The sequence below is a fragment of the Pseudonaja textilis genome, chromosome 1 (genome assembly GCF_049901715.1).
Source record: "Pseudonaja textilis isolate UNSWEBS1 chromosome 1, rPseTex1.2, whole genome shotgun sequence".
Classification (NCBI taxonomy): Eukaryota; Metazoa; Chordata; class Lepidosauria; order Squamata; family Elapidae; genus Pseudonaja; species Pseudonaja textilis.
The window spans coordinates 213,162,535-213,183,035 of NC_141990.1; the positions used below are offsets into that span (position 1 = coordinate 213,162,535).

The window sequence follows — 20,501 nt, forward strand, 5'->3', positions numbered from 1 at the left end:
ATAATGTCTAAAAAAAATCCAGCCATCTTGGATTTGCCACCAATTACGGGTGTCATACTGGGAAAGCTAGAACAGAACAGCCTGAAGAGAACTGGATATTAAACACCTGAGGCATGAGGAGACATATTTTAAGTGTAATTTATACTGTGGAAAAAGTTTTCATGCAGAGAGAATAGGTCTCCAACAATATGTTCCAACAATTATAACTCATTATGGTACTGATTGTGATTGGGGAACATTGCTTTATCGTTGCTGATTGCAAACAGTCATTCTCTTTCCTAAGTTTTGAATAGCTACAAAGTGGCTACTTATTTCAGTCCGTTCTCAGAATTAGTATTAGTATTGGATGAGGATTTCACCCTCCATTCCTCCCTCTGTCTATATGTTTGTTTCCCTTAAGAAGAAACAAATGAAGTGAAGTAAACAGTTGCCTGTGGTTCAGATACAGGAAATAGTCTACCACTCTAAAAATAAAGTAATATTTGCTTCTATTAGTTTTATCCAATTGAAGATTTGCATTATTAGGAAATATCAGAGGTTATCCTAACAGCATCTCTCTTTTACCATGATTTCTGCCCATAATTGCCTGTTGAATGGCATCTGGTGTCTGAATAATCAAATACAAATGCAACAGAGGGGAGCAGCATATTGACACAAGCTGGTCTGTCACTCTGTTTGTGGTGGCTGAACCAGGCTTCCCTTTGAATAATTACAGTACAAAGCTACTACCCAGGCCCTTCAGGATTTTAAGTGACAGACAATACTAAAGATAGTTCTAGTTTTGAAGTGGAAAAAATGCTCACTAAACTAAACAGCATATAAATGTTCCTTCAGTGATTCATCCACTGCAAAAACAATACAATCAGTTCTCTACAAAGATCAGTCAGAGAACCAGTGTGTTCCTGTGATGAAGTCTGAGGAAAGCTAAACCTTAAACTTGAATTAACAAACCACAATTGTTCTGTTGACATGACATGAAATGTCAAAACCAATAAACTACATGTTGATTTAATGTAACAACCTGATTTATTCAAACAGACCGAAACAATTGTTCATTTTCAAACAATATACAGTCTAGACACCAGACAACCTTCTCTTCACCAAGTCTAATAGATTGTGTAAATCTACTTAGTATTAGATGTCAGGCTGCTCAATCACTCTCGTGTTAACTTATCGCTGAAAGATGCAATTATGTATGTATGAATGAGTGTCTCTGTGGGTCTGTGTGAATCTATTCAACAATTAAGAATTTTCAGTGGCCTTGTTTGGTTTTTGGTATGGAAATTAGCAGAAGGTTATTTCTTTAAAAAAAAAAGAATAATTTTCAGAATCCAGATATTAAAGCATCTCCATCTATATCCTGTCTGCAACTGCCTGCCTGGTTTAAAGCAGGGGTTGCCAACCTTTTGGACCTCAGGGACCACCAAACTCATAATTTTAAATTCCACGGACCAGAGACCCTGGGAAAATCCCCCCAAAAAAGTCTGCAGGAAAATTCCCCATCCCGTTTTCCCACCAAATAATTATTCTTTATTTGGGATCGCAGGATACCATCTCCAGCTCCGTTCTCAGGGGGAGAGAGAGAGAGAGAGAGACTTTTGGCTTCATGCAAGGAAAGCAGCAGAAGCAGCAGAAGTCTTTCTTTCTCTCCCCCAAACTCTGCCAGAAATGAGTCTTTGCCGGCGAAGCCTCTTGGAGCAGGATGCCTTGCAGGGTCCCAAAGACTCATTTCTGGCAGAGTTTGGGGGAGAGAAGGAAAGACTTTTGCTGCTTTCCTTGTGTGCATCCACAAGCAGAAGAAAGAGGTGGAAAGAAGCAGCCTGGTGGCACATGGGGCGAGTGGGGCAAGTTCCCCCCCTCTGCTCTTTCCCCCCTCCCCTCACTACGTGTTATTCGCAATCAAGGGATGCAAGTCTTCTTTTCTCTCTGGCCATGTGGGCAGCGCAGCCTTGTGTTCCCGCATAGCCTGGATTAATTGCTTTGGGGGTGACATTTCTCTGCGGACCACCAACATTTTCTCGTGGACCACCAGTGGTCTCTGCCCCACTGGTTGGCGACCACTGGTTTAAGGAATATATTTATTGGCTTGTTTCTTTGTTGAATTTATTTCCCACCTTTTCTTCAAGAGCTGAAGAAGACAAATGTAGTGCTGTAGTTTCTCAGACAATAATCCTATGAAGTTAGCTGAGATGAGAAGAATTTCTGGCTCAAAGGTAGCCAGTAGATTTCCATTGCTGAGGGTGTTCTTTTAACCTGGGTCAAGCCAATGCAAACAGGGGCTCCAGTAACGGTGCTCTTGCATGTTCCAGAGTATCTTTTATTTCCTTGGAATCCGTCATGACAATTACAAAGCTCTAATGTGCTATCTCTCCCTATTTGTATAGGGGAATATTTGTAGCTCAGGAATGGACTGTTGGTGCGCTTTAAGCTTGGTGGTTTTCTTGCAGACATTACATAACCCAGCTAGGTAACATTAACTTTATCCCAAAGGGTTTTTTTTTCCAAAAGGCAACTGAACTTCCTTGTTTTTTTTCTTTGAAAATATTTTGAATCTCATCCAAAAAGTTTCTTGAGTTCTAACTGACTGATGGGGAGTGAGTGAGGGATTGGTGGGGAATGACTAGTGGGGAATCAGTTAGTGATTTGACCTTTCTTGGTAAGGTCACTGAGCATTCTCTTGATCTGGTTGTCTAGTTTCTGTATTGGATTGGTATTCACTGGGGTGTTAAGTTTCCTTGTCTTCCAGTAATTTTTGACTTTTTGTATGTATTGTGATAAGTCCATGAGAACTGTGGTTTGACTTTTGTCTGCCGGTAGGATGATGATAGATTGGTCCTTCTTTAGATTTTTGAGGGCTGTTTTTCCCTCTGAGTTGGTTCTGTTCTTGATATGATTGTCTTATGCTTTTTTGGATCTGTGGGAGGTCCTGTGGTTTTAAAAGCTCCTTCTAGGGCTGCAAAGAATTCTAGCTGATTGGGATCATCTGTGTGGAAGTTAAAGCCTTTCTGTAGAATATTGTGTTCTGCAGTAGATATATCTTGTAGACTTAATTGGTAAAGTAGAGGTAAGAATGGTTTTACTGAGAAAAGATTAGTCGTACAGTAGTAATCATCAAAGGTGTCCATGGGGTCCCACTGCTTTTCTGAAAATGATCACACCTTCACTCTACAAAATTCTGCCATTTTGGGTACAAATGTGTGACATTATGATACACTTACAAAAGCAGCAGGGCTAGTAGCACAGTACTGCTTTCACAGATCAGGCCTGTTTGATCCCTTTCCCCCATTGATACTACTGCCAGTGGCTTCTGGAGGAAATATTGCAAGACAGAGGTTACTGCGGTGTGATCAAAGCCCTGCTCACATAAAAGAGTAGAGCTTTGCTTGCATTGTGGCAATTGTGGCAAAAACTTTTTTGGCCATCACTTTTTTTGGCCACGCCATTGATATATATACAGTTATATGTATTCAGATCTAGGTTTCAACCAAACATTGTTTCTTCACCTTCTTGAAGTGACTACATTCTAAATTTATTAATAATTTTGGGTTCTAGATCTACAAGTCAAACAATTCTCCTTTTCATGATCTCTTTTTCTACTTGATGAAAGATAAAATTAGAGAAACACAAGCTTATATTTTTCCTTTTCACTTTTAATGAATTACTATGGTTAGGCATGTGTGTCTGGATGTAATTTAATTAGCATAATTAGAGAGAGAGGGAGAGAAGGGCTGCAGTGATAATGATGTGGTGTTCAACTAATACATTTTTAAAAAGTCATGGAAATGAGAAAAGAATCTTATTTTGTATCCTACTGATAAATACGTTAAAAATCATCTATGGTTCACAATATTGTATATCAGTGTTTCTCAACCTTGGCATTTTGAAGATGGGTGAACTTCAACTCCCAGACATTACTGGCCGGCTGGGGAATTTTGGGAGCTGAAGTCCACCCATGTTCAAGATAACCAAGGTTGAGAAACGCTGTTGTAAATCATTTCCAAACACTCTTTAGAACTTCCCCCTCATGATATTTTCTACCTCAGTTTGATAGTCACATGCTGGTTATTTTGGAGGTTTGTTCCAGAGGTGTAGTGAAATGAAAGAAGAAAGAAAACTTTTTTCTACAATTTGTTCTGGGAGGTAGTTCCAGCATGAAGGTTGAGCAACGAAGAAAGAACTGTATCAGGGATCAGGAGATATTTGGACAGCAAAATAAACAGAAGAACTGGAAGATGGAGAATTACAGGTAGAAGAGTGGCAGGATTAAATTCTGTAATAATTTATGTGCAATATTATAGTTATGATATGAATAATATCAGCTAGGTGATTTTTAGATATGCTTCTAAAATTAATTTTTATTCTGTTTTCTTCTACATAAGAAGTAGCTTCTGTGTGATAGCCAGGTAGTCTGGAACATGTTCAATCGTAGTAATGTTAGTCATGACTTAGAAATCAATTTGAAGCTCATTTTTTAGTGTCTTATTTGAATTCCATCCCTTTATAGTTATGAGTTGTGCTTGCTTTCAGGGTAGGAGTAGGGTGCAGAAATCTCATTTTAAAAGTTTAATTCTTGTCTCATATTAGGTAAGCCATGCATGAAATATAGTTTCAACCAAGACTCCTATTTATTTTGGGATAACTCATCACCTCGACTTTATGGAGATTTGAAACAGGGTAATTGGTATAATTGCTGCTCTCATTGGTACATAAAAAGCTCTGGAGGCCTGAATGGGTGGTTTTTCACTGATGTTCTTAAAACCAGGAAGAATTCACTCTAATTGACTGCTGAGTTGATGAGATGGTTTGCCAGCACTCTCACACATTATGGAATTACTCCCTGATTCCTTCAATACATGGACTCCAGAGAATAAATCCATCAACTGGAAAAACTACAAAGAGCAAGCCGTTTCATTTAGATTTAGGGTGAACATACATAATGTTTTTTGTCAGCTTAAAAAAAGACAGTAGTGCACCATTTGCTATTAATCATCACAGAAGGAGGCAATGCAGTCAGTAATTTGTTCTGTTATCTTGTACATTTCAGACTTTGCTTCCTTGTTTTCAAAGGCTTACTCCTCGTTAACAGTTCAGAAAGCATTCTACCTCATTTAACTTTAATTATGACCATATAAGGCCACTGCTTGCTGCAGATCTTTAAAGCAAAATAGTATTCAAATTTTCTTGGAATGCCCATATATTTAATAATAGAGGTGGAGCTCTCGTCTCACAATCAGGAGGCTGTGAGTTCGATCCTAGTTAGAGGCAGATATTTCTTTCTCTGGGGACATTGAGAATGTATTGGCTGAATGTAACTCCGGATTGGCAACAGGAAGGGCATCCAGCCATTAAAACACTCTACTAGCTCCATTCACTAGCCCGGACTCCACCCCGCAAGGGATTATGGAGTCATTAAATGAAAATGTCCATATATTTAATAAGTACAGGTAGTTCTTGACTTACAACAGTTTGTTTATGACCATTCAAAGTTACAACAGCATTGAAAAAAGTGACTTATCACCATTTTTCACACTTACCATTGTTGCAGTATCCCCATGGTCCCGTGATCAAAATTCAAATGCTTGGTAGCGGATTCATATTTATGACAGTTTCAGTGTCCTGGGGTCTTGTGAACAGCTTTTGCAATCTTCTGACAAGCAAATGGGGAAACCAAATTCACCATGCAATTGACATAAACAACTGTAGTGATTTACTTAACAACTGTGGCTAGAAAGATTGTAAAATGGGACAAAACTCACGTAACAAATGTCTCACTTAACAACATAAATTTTGGATTCAAATGTGGCCATAATAGTTGTGTGTACTTAATAGTTGGGATCCATAAGATCCTATATTCTTCCTCTCCCAACAGCCCACTCGCTCACCTCTCAAGTTATTCGGGAAGACTCCCAAAGATCTAGAGGAGGAGTGCCAAACTCATGGCATCACAGCATCGTCATGTGATGTATCAGGACTTTTTCTCCCTTCGCTACACTGGGTGGGAGCAGGGCCAGCATGTGATGCATCCGGCCAGCGGGCCATGAGTTAGACACCCCTGATCTAGAGAGACTTTTGTGGAGCGCAGATGTCTCTAGTGGAGCGAGAGGGCTCAGATGTTGCTATCTAAGAAAGGTACTTGAAGCTTCCATCTGCTAAGTGTCAACGTTTAGCCCTGGTGTTAATTAATATTTGGGCAGGAGACCACCAGGAATCTTAGTACTTGGAAGAGACTGGAAAATCAACAAAACATCTCAAAAGAAACAATGGCGAGCCATTTTAGTATTGTTGCCAAGAGAACAACATTGAAATGATTATAAATTCAGAAGGCATCAGCCTTGATTGAAATTTTACTTACAGAACAATTCTTCTTATACATACAGTAAGCAATGGTGAGGTTAGCAGGATTATACCCAGATAAATGAGCAGGGATTTGCAGCCAGATTCCAAGTACAATGAGTTGTTCGTGGCCTAAATAAAACTAAGCATTCACAGCTGCTATAAATAACACCTATTAATTTTGTAAGCGTCTGTTTATTAATTATATTTCTAAACTGCCTTGATAGCATATTTCCATGGGTAATGTACAAAGCTGTTAAAAATATACAATATCAAATACAGTTTTACATTAGCGTTGTCTGTTATTATCTAAAATAAACAATTTAGAGAATAATCCCAACAATTCTACTAGGCCAGGAAAGTTTCAAATTTGAACATTTAAGTTTTAAGCATTAAAAAACTATATTGCAGTAACAACCATATCTCTATGTCCATCTTTGTCTTTTTTTTATTTGCAGAAGATAAAAATAAGATGTAGACTTTATCTATAACTATTGCAACCTGATAAATGATTGCCATAAGTTGAAATAATGTTTCCTCAGAAAATTGATTGTAGCAATACAATCTGCAAAATTATTTTAAATGTATCAGTCCCATTTTAACATCTTCAAGTAGTTAATTCGATTTCAGAAGACTGGGTTAACTGGCTATCTAAAGCCATACTTTATTATGGCTTACTAAAACAAATCATATTTGCTCAGGTTTATGTAGCATACAGAATTATAAATTATTATTTAAAACCACAGTGACTGATTTTACGTACACAATGGTCAATCTGTGGTCAGTGTTAATGTGATTGAGTAGCTGACTCACAGTAACACAACTTTCTGCTTATTTATTTGAAATTAAATTTAGAACTCTTCACAAAAGTTAAACCCTATCATGAAATGTAAGGCATATGCGAAAAGGAAGATGTGATCCATTTATAACCTTGGTGCCATATATAGAGATGCTTATCAGTGCTTACTAGTTGGAGTAATTCATCAAAAACTTAGTGTGTTTACTTCCACAAGTCATCATGTAGAAATATGTATAGAGTCTAAGACACATTAGTGGTCAAATGTATGTTTGATAGGCGGGCCAGGATTGGAACTATTTCCTGAAAACGACATGTAGCAATGGTATTTAGAAATGCATTATAAGCATATACTGTACATTTACGATACTGTGTTCAATATATTTATAAGGATCAGCAAAGAAACATTGAATTAAAATGTTGTTTCAACAAAGGCACTATCTCTGTGGCATGAGACTCTGTCTAAGAGGGCATCCATGTAGCCCTATATTTTACTGGAACAATTCAAGTACAAGGCCCTAGTGCCTGATTAAGCAATAATGTATCATAATAAAGGATTTGCCAGATTCTCTGTAGATGAGGAAAAGCAGATAAAAATCTTTAACCATTGTTCCATCTACATTCTGGGACACTCATAATTACCATATTTTATTGCTGACTTGAAAAAAATAATTTGATTCATAAAGATTCAGAAAAAGATATAATAACACTAAAAGTTGGTTGATTGGCAGGTAGGTAATTATTTATAAATTATAAGCAGTATGTAATAACAGCAACAATTATCAAAAGAAGAGATTGCATTGCCAACTTTACATGAATAGCCAGATGCTGTTCTACAGGGTTCGTACTCTACTAGGAATTGAACTCACAGACTTTTGCACTTGGATGACAGTACATGAGCTTTAATCACTACTTGAGTCCTAGAAGTCAGTGGTTTTAAAGAAGAGCTTATATAGATGCTGCTAGAATGGTGTATACATCTTCCTTTATGCTCTCAGAGCAAAGAGATATAGTTGTTATATGTCTATTCTTAGAACATATTTATGAAACATACCCTGTTTTGTCTTTCTCTCCTACCCATATGACCCTTGCAGCTGGTGTCCAACATCCTCATCTTCATCTGCACAAACATTGTAGGGGTGTGTACACACTATCCAGCTGAGGTGTCCCAAAGACAGGCCTTTCAGGAAACAAGGGAATGCATTCAAGCTCGCCTACATTCTCAGAGAGAAAACCAGCAACAGGTAAATGATAATTTAATTTAATTTGACAATGAAAATGTAACATTTCTAAAGCCTGCCTCTGACTTTTCAGGCTCCATGGGCAAAGCCCAATAGGTCTCGAAGCTTTAATATCAGGGGTGGGATTCAGCCGGTTTGGTGCAGTTCAGGCAAAGCAGATGTTAAATTTACATCTGATTCGCTGAACCAGTAGTTGAACTGACCGGCTGGCCCCATCCACCCCGCCTCTCCCAGGAATCTCCATGTGGCCCGTTTTGGATTCAGGTGTGTGCAGGATACACATGGAGGCTCTGAGAAGGCAAAAAATGGCCCCCTTGGAAGTTTGGAAATGGCCCTGTTTCTGGCTTCTGGAGGGCCTCCAGACCCTGGGGGAGGCTGTTTTCGCTCTCCCAGCGGCCCAAGGGAAGCCTCCGGACTCTGGGGAAGGCAAAAAATGGTCCTTCCAGTAGTTCTGGCAGGCCACACCCACCATGGCCACACCCACCAGCAACCAGGCAGAGAACTAGTTGTTGGGATTTTTGAATCCCACCCCTATTTAATATCCCTATCAGATTAGAAAAGTCCATTATCTGTGGCCAGTGTGAAACTTGACTTCAACTTTGGGTGAATCCATAGGGTGCAGAGGTGTCAAACTGCAACAGTGATGGGCATGACATAGCGATTCTTGCACATGCACTGGTGTGGCATGCATGTACAAAAATGGTGAGTCTTCGATCAAAATGTTGTACCTACCATCTTGCACTGGGTGAATAACCAAAACATATTACAGTAATGTGCTGGAAAGTGTAACGACTGGTTTCATTACGACCGAAGCACTGCTCAGCCTTAAATGTTGTGGCATCTGTGCTCTCAAACCAGCTTGCAAAAATTCCAGAAACTTTTAACAATCAGTTTTTGTGAGTTGGAACAAGCTATCATAGAGCATAAGATGCCACACAAGAACAATTTCATAGATAAACAAATACTGTGACCCTTCTCACCTCTCAAGTCTGAGTGTTGTTTTCTGTCTGCTTTCAACAGTCATGGGCTTCTCTAAGCAGCTGTCTGAGCATTTGAAAATAATTCACTCTTACAAAGCCAGGGAAGACTGTAAAAATGTCTAAACACTTCCAACTAGCAATTTTGGTTTTGAGAAACACTGTTAAGAAATGCTAGGCATACAGAACTGTTGAAATCAAGGCCAAATCTGGAGAATTAGGAAAAAGTGATCAGATCTGCAAATTGACTACAGAGAAGCTGCTGTGAGGTTTAGTTAACACTAAAAGAGCCGTCCGTGGGTCTGCGGTACAGTTTTGCTTATGAAACACTGAACTGTATAAGAGAGTTGACAAAAGGAAACCTTTCCACTTATCTCACCCCAAAAGCCATTGTTTAAAGCGTGCAAAAGAAAACCTTGATAAACCTGAAATATTTTGGAAAAAGTGTTTTGAACTTATGAAATAAAATTGGGTTTGTCCACAGCCATCCAAGATGCATTTGGAGAAAAAAGGATGGTACATTTCAAGACAATAAAACTTGCACTTATTAAAAGGTTGTCGTTTGGGGAGGGGCTCTGTTATATTGTGGGGTGTTCTGGCAGCCAGTGACACAGGAAATATTGGAAGGAAAAATGGTTTCAATGATGTTTTGGAGACAAATTATCAATGTGTCCCAGAAGTAAAGATCCCACAGTCCAACAGTAGGATCCTACCTTGTTCCACTACTGGCTTGGTGATCGCACGCGCGCAGCTTTCCCCATACCAGCTGAGGCCTGCAATGCCAATCAGCTGACAGGATAAAGAAGAGAAAAATGCAGGGGTGGGGGGGAAGGGCCAATCCTGCACTTTTCTTCTTTCTCCTCTCAGCTGATTGTGGAGGATATTTTTCCTCTCAGCTGATCATTGGAGGCTTTTTTTTTTTTTTTTTACTATACCAACACTGCCACAGTCAGTGAAGAATCTGAAATGGAAAAGAGATTGGATATTTCAACAAGCCAACAATCCAAAATGCACTTTCCAATCGTCCTTATAGAAAAGAAAGATAATGACTTTCCCAATTCCCAGACTTGAGCATTCTTGAAAAGATGCATGCAAGAAGGCCAGGGAATGATACTAAGCTAGCAAGGGAGAGTTGGAGGGGGAGGGGGGGACTGCAAGGGAGAGTGGGAAAAGCTTTCAAAATCAAGAATAGAAAGATTCTAAACTGGTGAAAAGAAACTCTTTATTTTGAAAGCTGTTATTCCTGCCAAACGAGCTTCATAAAAAATACTGACTTGTTTTTTATTATTATTATTATTTTATTTTTAAAAAACAAAAATACAAATCTCTATTCACATTAACAGTGTTTGTCTCGTTATTAATACATACATCTCCTTTTATACATAAACACCAACTCTTATTTCTATCCTCCACCCATTTGTACCACCTATCTATTCCAAGCCGCATAATAGTCCGAATCATCTTTGCTTAATTCCATTGTGGAAAAAAAAATTCTGACTTGTAAGGGTGTTGAAACGTTTGAACCTGCCATATTTGTTATTTTTTACTTTGATTCTGTAATATCAATATCCAGATTTGTAGAAATTTGCTGCATTTAACTTTGAGGAGGTTGTGACAGTTTCTGTTCAGCTATTGGAACATAACATTTCACAAAGAGTGCCTACACTTTTGAAGGTGACTATATGTTGTAGCAGTGGCCCCCAATCTTTTGAGCATCAAGGACCGGTTCCATGGAGAGAGGTCGTTCCATGGGCCGGATGGGATGTAGTTTTGTGTGCTGCCTGCACCCCATAGATGGTGCTTTGCTTGTTTGCGCAGCTTAGTTTCTTTCATGCTGCGCCCAGTGCCAGTCCATGGACCAGGGGTTTGGGGATCTCTCTGTTATAGCATACAAAGAAAAAAAATTCAAGTAATGACTTGTTTCTCCTTTATAATACTTGCTCTTGCCTATCTTCTTATGGCTATATAGACAAAACCTAGCAAATATAAGAAAGTTGAATTTCACAACTGAGTTGGGGACTATGGACAGCTGTAACTGGAGAAAATCCCTTTCTGGATGATATCCCTGATTTTCTTATTTGACTAAGTGGAACGGAATCATAGATGACTTGATAAGGGCAGGCTTTATGGGAAATACGTTTGGTTCTATGTTTCCATAATGAAATAACACTTTAATTTTGCTACCATGATCTTCAAAGAGAAACATGTTTGTGTTGTAAATTGAAACAAGAGCAGGTGTCTTAATTGGTTTATCTGTCTGATTCCACAGGAGCGTCTCCTGCTTTCTGTACTGCCTCGCCATGTTGCCATGGAGATGAAAGCTGACATTAATGCCAAAAAAGAAGATATGATGTTTCATAAAATTTATATCCAGAAACATGACAATGTCAGGTATGTACTGAGGGAAAGGAGTGGGGTGCGTCCATAATTCAGCATAGCAATTTTGTAAAAAGGAAGGAAATAGGACATGAGATATGCATGTCCTCTGCTTGAGTTTTTGTATTCCCATGCCAGAGGTGCACAAAGAGTGTCTGCTTGTGAGTTTGAATGGCATACCAGAGCCAAAGTAGATAAAGGAAAGATAAGCACATGAAGTACATTGAATGTGATTATTTCCTATGTGTTTAATATTTTCCGTCTTCTGCCACATTAAATATTACAAGTTGGTTAGGAATTTTGAAGGGATTTTGGATAGCCAAGACTTTGGAAGACTACCTGAGGTCCTGGCACTTTAGGTTACATATTCCCAGGCTATACTTTTTTATTCCAAAGTAGCAATTAGGCATTGTTTCAAGAGTTCCTCTTTGTTTGGTATATCTTCCCAGTTCAGAACACCTAGATATCTCTTGCATGGAAAAATTGCATGGGAAGACCAGAGCAGTATTAGTTAGTTTTGCTCAAATATGATATTAAGCCATAAATTATAGTTTCCAAACCACAGGGGCTGAATTCATATGATGCAGTTTACTAAGCTAAAACTGAACTGAGCTATAAACTTCTGGTTTTGATAGCTTGGAGTTGAATGAATTGGTATTGTATTTACCGGTTTTCTCTTTCCCGAATTCATGGCCTGTAGAAATTGGAGGAAGGGCAGATTTTTTTGTTGCTATCACTTTTATGTAAAAGATCATTCAGGGGCAGGGTGTGCATATTTTGTGCATATTTCATATAGCTACATTTGGGTGGTTTATAGATCTTTATTTATCTTATATATTTAACCAGCAAAATCCATAGAATTTAGGATGTGAAATGCTGATGGATTTCTCTATGAAAGAAGTAGAAAGGGAAAGCCTGGCTCTATAGTTAGTTTTACTTTTAAAGGTTTGAATCTCCTTTATTTGAGTGGTAAGCGGGAGGTATTTTTCTTGCTTAGCAAGCAGTGATTGTATCATTTATCCATCTGAGTATCTTAATTTGTAAAACACTAAAACTAGAATGTTTGGTTTTAACTGGCCAGATTCCAAAGAGGCAGATGAAGAAGTTCTGTACCAGCACACAAATAGAAATGCTTGAATTTAGTCTCATCAAACTGTCTGAAAAGAAATCAGTTGAAGTCAAAATAGCACAGCATGGCTCATCAATGCGTTACTGTTTACGCTTTTGAATTAGAAATAGCCTGCCCTAATTGGTGTGGTTAATGCCAGATTGGCAACTGTTTGGGGCTTTTATGCTGGGTTTGGAATTAGACCACCAACATCAGAGCCTTTAGACAGCACCATCACTGCCTTTAAGTCATATTTATGGATACCAGAGAAGCAGACAACTGCATTTAAAAAGGGGAATTTGCTGCAAAGCAGGGAGATGAATACATGGTCGTTCATAGGCCATTGGAAACAAAAATAGCTGAGAAAGATAATATAAGCCAGAACAAAGGCTTCAATATACACTGATGAAATCATTTATTATATTTAGATAATTGTGTTAACAATAAAACAATAGCTCTTACAAAGTATTTGACTCTTAACCATCCAAAGATAAAATTTACAATTCAAATAATGTATGTGTATGTGTGTATACACACATATAAAGTACATACACTTTATACACATATATAAAGTAAGTGTGTGTGTGTATATATATATATTTATATATATACACATACACACAGTACATACATACACACACATACATATATATGTACTTTAAAAGCACAACTATTAAGATGTGGGAAAATATCCGAAGAAACCTAAATACCATACATATAAATACCCGTGAAAACATAAGAAAACATACACACGCACACACACACACCCATACACACACGATTCTTGCTCATACTGTGCTTATCTTAGTCTACCTATGCAGATCTGCATGTGACCAATTGCTTTTGGTGACTAAGATATCTTCTAAGGCAATTAAGGATATAAGTGGAAAATTCTAATTTCATCCTCCTCCTCTGACAAGTTTTGATGTAACCCAAAGAACAAATATGGGCTTTTAAGAACTTGCAATTTCAGTAGGTTTCATTGCACTGAGATATAAATGATTCTTCAGAAATTAAGTTTGTCTAGTACAAACAAAACTGTTGATGTATGGTCACCTATGCAAATAATGAAGGTTATGTGATTTTTAATACATCATTCAGTACTTTAAGTAAGCTTAGGTTGAAGTAGCTGACCTAGCTTAGATTCAATCACCCTAACAATTTATTTAATGTTCAGTTTATTTTTTGCGGAAGAAAAGGTTTTAGTTTTTTATTCACAGAAAAACTTTGAATTGTTAGAGTAATAACTTTTCATTAATTTGGAAAAAAAGTGCCATCTTGAGTAAAAGTCCAGAAGCCAAATATATGTCAGTTCTTCTTTCTGTGAAATCATTGTAATGTGAACTTTGGGAAGATAATGACAAGCTAAATATGTGCATTTACTTTTCATGGCAATGCTGTGAAACCCATGTCTGTATGAGGAATGGTCCTGGCACATAACATCCCAAAACAAATACTACATAACAATTGAACTGTCCACTCAGGACATCCATAGTCCTGCTCCAGTTTTGCTTTCCTCAGACATAATTCCACAGCCTCTTCTGTGAATTACAAAATGAAACAATTAAAATGTCTGTATGAAAAGGCATTTTTGGAGAAAACTTGATGCAACACAGTGTAAGTGTCTCTGCCCATTGATTTTATACAACAGGGATTCCTATTCAGAAGTAGAACAAGAGCAAAACCAGTGTAGGAGCTCTGGCAGCGGTGGTATTCAGCAGGTTGTGTCCAGTTCTGGAGAACCGGTAGCGGAAATGTTGAGTAGTCCGGAGAACCAGCAAATACCACCTCTGACTGAAGATTTTACAGTATCCTTCCCCTGCCACACCCACCAAGCCATGCCCACAGAACCAGTAGTAAAAATTTTTGAATCCCATCACTGAGCTCTGGGCTATATCCAGCCTTAAGTGAGGGGACTTTAAGTGGTACATCACAGCCTCATGTTCTCGACTAACACACTGTTCAGTGAAAAGACCCCTTTTTGGGTGTCAGTTATCTTAATTTTGCCAAAGAAGATGCCTGAAGGAGGATCTCCAGCACTGAACTTAAAATTCCAGGCAGATTCAAAAGGGAAGTTAAAGGAACCTTAACATTTTTATAATGATTACCATTCTATGGCAGTAATCTGTTGCTAGAGATGTAATTATGACCTTAAATTGTAGGCCATAGCCTGCCTGGTAGTCTCTGCTGAAATCACTAGTTCTGCTCCCCGTTTCCCCATTAGAGGGATGGAGGAAAACATTGAATAGTTTTGAGAGAAAATGGCTTAAAAGGGCGTCTGCACCTAACAGCAATCTTTATAATAGATTTGAAAGTAGCTTCAAAAGTACAGTATATTAAAAGAAGATGAAGAATCATCTGCTATTAAAGGAAATATTTTTAGAGTATTGCTGGTGCCAAAGTTTTTCTTCTTGAGTTTACATGACTTTATAGAAAGCATTTATAAGCAGAAAGGTCATTTGTGAAGAAGTGTGAAATATCTTTGGAGGGGAAAAAAATGAAGTTTCTCCTGAAAGAATACCGACTGACTACCCTTCAACCAGAATAGAAGAAAAGGGCCTTGGATCATTGTGGTTTCCTAAGAAGTGAACATAGAATAGTCTATTGATGATCAACGTGTATTCAAAAGTGCACGAAAGAAAACTACAATCATATTTGAAAAAATAATATGAAAAAATAACTAGAATGGATGAATCGTTATCCTAATTGTTTTCTATCATCTACAAGTATCAATTGTCCCCTAGAACTGAGATATATCTAAACAGAGTAAATCTATTTAAATTAATGGATTGTATATTATTCTTGACAGGCTTAAGTTTTAGTCATGACAATGAATATACAAGTAGCCCTTATTTAACAACTGCAGTTGGAACTCCATCACTAAGCAACACAGTTGTTAAATGAAACCTCACATAACCACACCCAACTTACGACATAAATTCCACTACAATTGTTCAACAAATCATTCATGGTCATTAAGTGAGACTTCATGTGACTGCGGCTTGCAACTTATTGCCAGCTTCCTCATTCAATTTGCTTATCTGAAACCAGTTTGTGCAGGTTGCAAATGATAATCACATGACCTTGGGACTCTGCAGTTGTTGTAAATGTGCATCAGTTGCCAAAAGCCCAAATCGGGATTACATGACCATGGGAACACTGTGACTATTGTAAGCTCAAGTACTTTTTAAAGCACTGTTGTAAGTTAAACTAGCAGCTAAATAGGGCAGTCGTTGACTTAGGACTTCCTGTATTCTAAATATAACTAAATCTTGATCGAATCTAAACCTGCTGTAAATATAGATTTTAAGAAGGTTCATACAGTGTTGGATCTTTTCCCCAAAGAAGACTGTATTCCTATAATGTAGCCACACAATCCTCTTGGCTGGACCTTATCATCTCACTTAAAAGATCTAAGAATCAACAATAGTCTTTCCAACATCCTGTGGACATGCCAGAGTGAACCTATCCAGGCAGTAGAGGCATGTGTTTTGATAAGATAGACCTAGTCCCAATAGCAATATCCAAACTGAACTTTATCTTCCACACACATGCCTCTTTATAGAAACTGGTGTTGAAATTTCTTCTCTGTATGTATTGCTGAGCATTTGGATATATGAGCATTTTTGTCTTCATGATTTTGCTTCTAATAGTTTTTCACCTTGTAGGGAGATGTGTGGCATGCATAGGTAGGTAAGTAGAGAAAGGAAAGGAGGAAAGAAAAAGAAAGAAAGAAAAGAAAGAAAGAAAGAAAGAAAGAAAGAAAGAAAGAAAGAAAGAAAGAAAGAAAGAAAGAAAGAAAGAAAGAAAAGAGAAAAAGTTCAAGTAAGGGAAACAAATAAAGATGTCTAAATTCTTCAAGTAAGCAAGGGACAATTGTATGTTCCAGAAAATAAAAAAAGAATGTTGGATAGCATCAGCATAACAAAGATAGCATCAGCAAGTGCAAAGTGATGATATCGTCAGAGCTGGGTGGTCTTGCTGCAGACTCTAGTAGCTTTTAAAGCAGGCTATGTGAATTTAATCTGCACTTGCTGTCCCTCAGAACCAATTTGGTGTAACGGTCAAAGCATCAGGCTAGAAATGGAGATTGTGCATTCTAGCCCTGCCTTGGGCACAAAGTCAGCTGGGTGACCTTAGACCAGTCACTTTCACTCAGCCCTAGAAAGGAGGCAGTGGCAAACCACTTCTGAAAAACTTTGCCAAGAAAACTTGCAAAGCAGAGACTTATCCAGGCAATTTCTGAGAATCAGACATAATTGAACAGAAGAGGGAGGGGAAACCCCACTGTCCTTCACACAATAGCCCTCATCCATAATGTTCTGTGAAGTTTATGAATGTCACAATAATAAGTGCGAGTATTAATAATAAACATAAAATAAGTATTTTGAAGATAAAAGGTGGTAATACTGGAAAATGAGAGATGTCTGTTTCTATTATGCCAACATAAGCTTCCCCAGATGGTGAATCAATATGTTGTTCCTTGCTGGGTGACATAGGTCTTTTGACCAAGTAATATGGCATTGGAAACATACCAATGATTGCAGTGGTTCTTATACACCTAAAAATAATAATGAAAAAAGACTGGGGTGGGGAAGGATAAGCAGCAAGACAGAAAAATATTGGGATGACTGAACTGAAGGATTAGATGTGACAAGCTATGAACAGGAGAAATAATCAGTTAACAAGAGGATTGGTATTATGCCAATCAGAATTGCTTTATTTTTTACGTGATCCCTGCTGCAGAAATAAAGGAGCTCTGGCTTTCACTGATATAGCCCTTCTTTCACTTCTACCTGTAAATTAACTATGAATGGTAGCAAAGAATTGTTGGGTGTGTGGTGGGGGGAGAGAATTTGTCAGATTTGAGATCATTAAGATTCAGAAGGGGCTCCTGACTCCAGAATGATGATGGTCTTGGTTTAAGCTGAAAAAGGACAGTAGCATTTGGTGAATTTTGTAGACTTTTAAATGTCAAATGCTCCTCTTGAAGAACAGAAAGACCAAGATGAATCAAATAAAATGTGAGCAGATATTTTTCAAAAGCTTATATTTTGAAATAATTTGTTTCTAAGCAGATACTTGCACAAAGGAACCAACAAAATTAAATCCTAACTCAGTGTGACATTTTGAGTGGAAAGAATATCTGAGTTGTTCCATAAAATTCCTTTAGGCTCAAATGCAGAAGGTCTCAAGATAAACCTTATATTCTGATTTTATATCTTCTGCAACCATAGAGAACAGAATATGTATTTCTTATTCTTGTCAACTTTTCATGTCTTTCTTATATGATAATTTAATGTGTGAATCAGCTCTTCAGCCACTCAGAAAAGCTATTATGAATATCAGGCATCATTATAATTCTACAACTAAATAGATTATATTTTGCCCTCTGTGGATCGCCTCATGTAGTACCCTGCACCATCTTACAAGAATGGCTATGGAGGAGAACAAATTCATAATGCACTCTCTTACAGTCTTACTAACACGTTATCGATCAGAGAAAAGAGGGGCTTTGGAGTTGGCAGGTGTTGGGGCATCCTTAAAATAGCAGTAAAGCAGGAGTACTTTTGGCAATTGTTTTGAAGAGTATAGGCTGCACTTGGTCCACCATTACCTGAAAAGGAAGTTGAACCCGGTAAGAGGTGCTTCTTTGAACCAGTAAGAGAAAAGGTTCTGCTGGGATCCTCCTTGGCGATCTCAGATAAGGTGGATTTCCTGCTGTCCTTGGAGTCCCTTATTAAGATGACATTTGTCTTGGACCTTTTCTTTCTGGCATTTTTCTTGTTGAAACCGCTTTGGCTGGAAAGAATAATCTTAACAATATCAATTGCAACATTTAAGACAACCTTCTGTCCTTAAGAGAAGATTTCAGAGTGAGTGACTGGAGGTGACCTTTCAGGCTTGGCCTGGAAATGGAAGTGAGGCCTGGATAAAGAACATATTTTTCCCCTTGCATCTTAATTATGAGGAGCATCTTGAATCATTAGCTGAACTCTGAGCCCCTGCATTCATCATTCTCATTCTTCCTGATACAAATTATCTGAAATGCAGAGTATTTGCGTAATACAGTCCCTAGTATGAAACCGTAGTGCAGGGGTGTTAAACTCGCATCATCACACCGTCGTCACATGACGTATGGGTACTTTTGTCCCCTTCGCTAAACTGGGCAGGGGCCAGCATGTAATGCATTCGGCCCGCAAGCTGTGAGTTTGACACCCCTGCCCTAGTGCAAAGTCAAAACTGAACAAGTTAACCACTTGTTCAGAAAAAATGGAAAATAAAGATGGGGGAAGATGTTGTCTATTTTTGTCTTCTACCTGCCCTCCTCCCCACCCCCAGTTCCTTTAATGTTGAGCACCTAAGGCCCTATTCTTATTTGTTTGATTGATTTTACATCCACGGCTCTTCCGAGGATTCAGGCCACCCAATCTGGAAGTCCCTGCTTTGTTTAAAAGTCTTTTTTTAGTTTTCTGCTGCAGGGTTTTAAAAAAGGGAGAGCAGAAATTGCTGACGCTATTCCTGTCAGGACTAGGAATAAGAAAGTTGTAAGGTGCTTCCACAATACTCAGCTGCTTTTAACTAAGGCTGAATCGGCAGTGTTCCCCAGCACTTTAAATAAAGCTCTTAGCTTTAGTATGTCAATTGGTTTCTATTTTTGTTCAGGGTATTATTCGGGAAACTAGGCCAGTTATTTAGTCAGAATTATTTGGTCTGTGGCACTCTTTCTTTCCTTGAAGTGATGTTGTTCCTTTGCTCCTTTCACGGTATTTCAGTTACATTTTACTTGAATGGGACAGGCGGTATGTGGCAAAATCTGGTTTCAATAGGATTTGATAGAATCAGACTTTTAGATGGCAAACTTATTTAACAGCTGATATCTTATTTCTCAGAACTGACAGGATAGAGTGGGAAGCCAGGGGTCAGTTGAGTTCTAATGTGTTGTTCTGGCAAAAAATAAAATCAGCCACATAGGAATTGAGAAATGACAACAACCCTTACCCATGTGAGAATGTCAAATTCGGATAGATCAGACTAAAGCCAATCAAATACCTGGGAAGCCCACAAGTGAGGCATGGGGTAGTAATATCTTCTCATTTCCCCCAACAATTCTTATGAACATACTAGTATAATCAGTTTGGTTTAGTGGTTAAAGCACCAGGCTAGAAAGCAGGAGACTGTAAGTTTAAGACTCACCTTAGCCATGAAAGCCAGCTGGGTAATGTTGGGCCAATCACTTGCTCTCAGCTCAGTTCACCTCAGAGGGTTGCTGTTGTGGCGAAAACAGGAGGAAAAATGTGCATTGAATATATTTGGCACCTTGAGTTATTTGTAAATATAATAAAGGCAGGATACAAATAAATAACTGATACCCACATGCTAGTATAACTGATAGTTATACACTTTGAGAATTTGTCTAGTCCCCATGCGTAAGATTGGTAGCTGCCATATTTTAAGAAGTCTACTGCTGAATGATTGTGTTGTGCAGAAATCTTTATTTTTAATCGCTTTGGCTCTCCCAAAGTTAGTTTCTAAAAAGGCCCTGTGACCTGACTTCTGCCCATGATAAGGATGTTATGAAACATTAACAAGAAATCTCTACAAATAAACATGTTTGCTCAGTCTAAAAATCTGCCCTACTATGTATTAAGACTAGTGTCAATGGTTGA

General features: G+C 38.2%; 1 protein-coding gene across 1 annotated transcript in view; it reads left to right on the top strand.

The window, feature by feature from the left end:
• Nucleotides 1-20,501, top strand: part of ADCY5 (adenylate cyclase 5) — a 220,655-nt gene that overhangs the window by 142,695 nt on the left and 57,459 nt on the right. Inside the window, exons 2-3 of the mRNA XM_026707994.2 lie at nt 8,224-8,373; nt 11,617-11,738. Of these exons, the coding sequence (XP_026563779.1) occupies nt 8,224-8,373; nt 11,617-11,738 (272 nt within the window). The remainder of the gene's footprint in view (nt 1-8,223; nt 8,374-11,616; nt 11,739-20,501) is intronic.